The sequence below is a fragment of the Belonocnema kinseyi genome, chromosome 8, assembly GCF_010883055.1.
Source record: "Belonocnema kinseyi isolate 2016_QV_RU_SX_M_011 chromosome 8, B_treatae_v1, whole genome shotgun sequence".
Taxonomy (NCBI): Eukaryota; Metazoa; Arthropoda; class Insecta; order Hymenoptera; family Cynipidae; genus Belonocnema; species Belonocnema kinseyi.
The window spans coordinates 139126855-139131774 of NC_046664.1; the positions used below are offsets into that span (position 1 = coordinate 139126855).

The window sequence follows — 4920 nt, forward strand, 5'->3', positions numbered from 1 at the left end:
TCGAGTACTTTTCGGACGGTATCAAAAAGTTAGAAAATCGTTGGACTCGCTGTATCGATCTAAAAGGAGAGTATGTTGAAAAATAAAACCGACTTTGGCCAAGAAAACGTCTCCGTGTTTCATTTTTTAGGGACTTATCAGACTGCCTAGTATTATTATTATTTCATTCAAGTAATAATGAAATATGCCACATTTTTAACAATTTTTTTTTATTAACTATATTTTCTTATTAATTTTTCACTACTTATTACTCACTAAAAAATAATATACAACACGTCATAGTATAACTTATTTCAATACATATTAATTAAAGAAATTTGAAAAATATAACCTAAATATTTCATTATCATATATTGTTTCAATTGTGTGAACTATATGAATATTAATAAATAAAACGTTTATATTTATTTTCATATTATATTTTATTTTTGAGTAGGACAATTTTTTCCAAGCCCGGCGGGAGGTATAATGACCGTGAAGGTCTAGGAACCAGTCGAACAACAAGATTTATCAGGGCCTGTTTGACCTAGTTTCTAGACTGACACTTTCAGTCTTTGCAGCCAAAGACTGACTTCTGTTGAACCCTAGTTGCCGAGAAGATCAGAGGTGCCAAACGTAACCTGAAATATATTAAAACCCCTATTTTTTTAACGCATTAGAAGGCGCTTCAAAAGCATACAATTTGCAAAATCTAGTATGATTGTGCATAACAATGCATCACTTTAAAAAAGAACTCGTTTTATTCAAATATGATTAATTAAACAATATAAAAACATGAAAAAAAATGTTTTTAAATAGTTTTTATCACAGCTACCTGTGTATCAATCAATTTTTACAACGTAAAATGACCAATACTGTGTTTTTGAAGGCTTTTAACCTCAAAATTATTCATAAAACGTCAAAACAGCGAAAAGTGCAGATTTAAAAGATATCAAAAGTGCTCTATTTCATGGTTGAGTTGGGGTATCCAAAAGTATTCAGAAAAATATTATCGTCAGTGGTTACAGAAAGGGATTCAGTGTAAGGCAATAATTTCTACTAATATAAGGATTCAAAACGAGAGGACAAAAACGGTATCGAAAAGGATTCAATAATTGTTACGTTACCATGAAACTGGAAATTTTCAAATACTATTCGATGCAAGTCTTATTACCGGGTTCCATTAGCAGAAGCTTTTGGATAATATAGGGAAGATTGAAAAAAAAGTGGGGATTTCAAGAAAATTTTTAATTTATGCAGGCTAAACCATTTTTGAGGCCGGACGACTTTTTTCATAAAAATACTTTTTTTCTCGTAAAGGATGCAAGGTTTTTTCTACATGGAAGCTGTCATTTTTCTATTCTTTTCGCATCTATATTTTGCGATAAAAATGAGAGAATTCGATTTTATGAAAAAAATTCTCATGTCCACAAAAGTTATTTAGCCCGCATAAAACTCAAGATTTCTTCCGTATGAAACTGCGAATTTAATTTTAAAAATGGGTAAAAAATATAAGTGTAATTTTTGAAAAAACCGACTTTCCATATTTTCAGAAAAACCTTTGCCATTTTGTTATTTTGAACATTTTTTTTAATTCTCCCTCGGATTTCCAAAGAAGACAATAAACACCATTTGAATCAGAAATAATACGATCAATATTTTAATTTAGCCAAACAATTATAGAGGTTAAAATACATTTTTTTTAAAACAAAGCACAACATTCAAATACGCATAACTTTATAGACTTTTTTCGCAAATTGAAAAAATACGTATTGCTCAATTTACTCCAGAAAAACAACATATTTTATAAGATTCTGCCAAATAAAGTATAGAACCTGTCTGATTTGTCACGGATGCTGTCCGGAGATGCTTGATAACACTGCGCACAATTCAAAAACCCATTTTTTCGAACGAGACCATACTTATTGAAAACTTGAAAACGAATATAAAAAATGTATATTACATTACTTCCTGCCAAATTTATACCAATTAACACCCCGCTTCAATTCATGTATATTGCAAAGCGAAGTTCATTAGGACCGTAGTTTATTTTTCTGAATTCACCCCAATACAATATTTTACTGGGTTCAAGAATGAGATTTCGGATTATTGGCAATATACTCATAAATTTATAGATATTTGTCGAGAGAAATTAATAGGTAAACGATGATTGTAAAGTCAACGTAATAACTTCTAGTAGTAAACAGGTAGAAATGTGGAATTCAATCGAGTCATCTCCAATCAGTCGAGGGGCAAATGAACACGTGAATCGTTAGCTGCCAACTTAATGAGAGTCTTCTTTACTCTGAGTATTGGAAGTCGGGCCGCTGGTTTTCCATGCCAGCACTCTCTCATCAGTTTTCCCATTCCAGCAAGAGTCTGAAAATAAAAATTTGGTTGAAGTGTCATATTTTCTAACCAGACTGTAAACCGACCTTATTATTCTGTATTATATGTAATGGTACATTACAAATTATACGATAAAATACACGAATATCTTCCTTCCTTTTTGAAAGCAGGCTTTGAAAAGTCGCGAAAATTATATGTGAATAATTATTTGTCTTAGATAATATTCATATTCTCTTTATTTTATTATTAAACCAAAAATAATTTTTTTTATCTTTCTCGAATCGTTTATGTACATAATTTTTTGAAGTTCGAAAATGAAAGAAATAATTCGAAATAATTGTACATAAAGTTACGCCAAAGATACCTGCTGAGTGTGAAATGAGCCTAGTGAACAACAATCAAATAACTATCTGTGTGAGTACCATGTCTGCCAGGAGAAGTACTCAGTTTTGGTGTTGAAAACCCAACTGAAATATTTTTTGGATGAAAATTCAATTACTTTTTTTTAAATGTTACTTTTTTATCAAAAGATTCATCTGCCTAAGTAGAAATGTCGTCTTTTTAAGAAGATATCTTAGAAGATTCTTGTCAGAATAATCTTATAAATTTAGGGAGAATCAGCCTAAATTGGCTTTGTATTAAGACACACAGCTCAAAGGTATGTTTTGACGCTAAGCTATCCTAGACCATACTGTCCGCAGGAGGCTGTCCTCTCGCTCGCACATGCTTGGTGGGAGCATGTTTGAACTATAAACCAGTATTTAGACAACATTTTTGGATGAAAATTCCAATATTGAAAAAAATGTGTCTGTTCGACTTACAAATTCATCTTTTTTAGTATAGATTCATCTTTCTTATACAAAAATGTAGCTATTTCGTTGAAAATAGCAGTTTTTTGGAATATCTGCGCTTTTGGATTAAACATTCAAGGATTTTCGTAAAAAATTGCTTTCTGCTTGAAATTCATATTTTTGTGCTTAAGAGCATGTGATTTACAGTTCATTGATGATTCAGTTTAAAAACTGAATTCGGAAATATTATAAAATATAATAATGGACATCCCTGGACTCTTTATTGAGGGATAATAACCAAAAAATTTCATTGTGCTAAATAAAAATTGTATGCATGTGCATTATTTGGAGGTTAGGGTCATTTTTCAGCTCTCTGTCATTCCGATAATGTAGTTCTCTGTCGTACCGATGCTGTCGGTAAGCACTGTAGAATAATTATGGGAGAGAATTGTAATAGGCATAGCCTCGAAATATGCACACATGTTTTTAGCAAAATCCAAATTTTTTGGAATTAACTTCCTAAAAAACTGTGCAGGGACGTCCGATAGCATGGTCGCTATCATTCCTTAGATTTTGAAGATAAAATATTTATTAATCTAGAAAAAGGCGAGAAATACAACACTGATAAAATCGATACTAATTCCTAAGCGCCATGTAAATTAATAAAATTAGATAATACTCCGAAATAGAGATCCCCAATACCGTCGTTTCGAGAATTTACGCAGCACCGCAGGTAGGAGTAAAAGGAGCTGCGCTGGGTGTGCGCTGGTCACTTAAGCGTGAACAAACAAAAACGTTTACATCCGGAGCCGTACTATATCGGGTTCGTCCCCGCCCACTCTCAGCCTCAAAATCCGCACTGTATCAGGGTCTCACTGTATTACACTTTCTTATTGAGAATTCAAATTTATTGGAAAAAAAGAATTTTTCAAATCACTACATAATCCTTGAACGAGTGCAATAAAAACTCGTACATAAAAAAATACATCGCGACGAATATAGGTAGAACCTCCTTCTTTTTGAAGTCGGTTAAAAATAAGGGCTTTACCTGTAAAATAGGTATTATCTTAAGCACTGCAAAATTTCCATTTATTGCAAGACCCATTATTAAGGGGAACCCTGTGAGGGTGTGCAGTCCAAAATTATATTTGCTTACTTTCACAGCGTCCATGAGTTATGCATATATATAATTAAAAATTTGTCACAAGGACAACCGCAGGATTTCGCTGAGAGCGGGTGCTAACCTGGAAAATTGCACCCGCTCCCAGCGAAATCGCGGTAAAATTTCAGCCACAACCACGCCTCACGACCGTGAGACAGGAGGTTACAGTCTGTAAAGGAATCAATACGACGATCCAGCAAAAGCCTCGTGCACCCTAAGAACACGGACCGACCACAGGACTACCGCCTTCTGCATTCTTCCCGCAAGTGTTTTAGCACATTGTTGACACGCAGGGATGTTTTTTAGGCCATTAGCAATTGAAAGCTTGGCACCTCCAAGAGCGCCGATGATAAGGACGATTAGTTTAACAGAATAATCCGGGTACAATCGTTGCAACTCCCTTATAAGGTCTCGATACCTCTCTTTCTTTTCATTCTCCTTGGTTATGATGTTTTTGTCAGCTGGTGCCGAAAATTCGATAACGAACATGGTTGGCTTCTCGAAGTCAAGAAGAATCATGTCAGGCCTCGAGTGAGTAACAGAAACAATTGTCGAGAATATAAACTTCCAGTATATGCGGCACTTCCCATTCTCGACAATTGACTCGATTTCCCTAGGAGCATTTAGAGGAGCGATATT

General features: G+C 33.8%; 1 protein-coding gene across 2 annotated transcripts in view; it reads right to left on the bottom strand.

The window, feature by feature from the left end:
- Positions 1 to 1971: 1971 nt before the first annotated feature.
- The window catches only part of LOC117177842 (activin receptor type-1-like), a 123908-nt gene continuing 120959 nt past the window's right edge, over positions 1972 to 4920 (bottom strand). For both annotated transcript variants that reach the window (XM_033368828.1, XM_033368826.1), the window contains one exon: positions 1972 to 2358. In XM_033368828.1, coding sequence (XP_033224719.1) covers positions 2221 to 2358 — 138 coding nt within the window. In that variant the 3' untranslated portion in view covers positions 1972 to 2220. The remainder of the gene's footprint in view (positions 2359 to 4920) is intronic.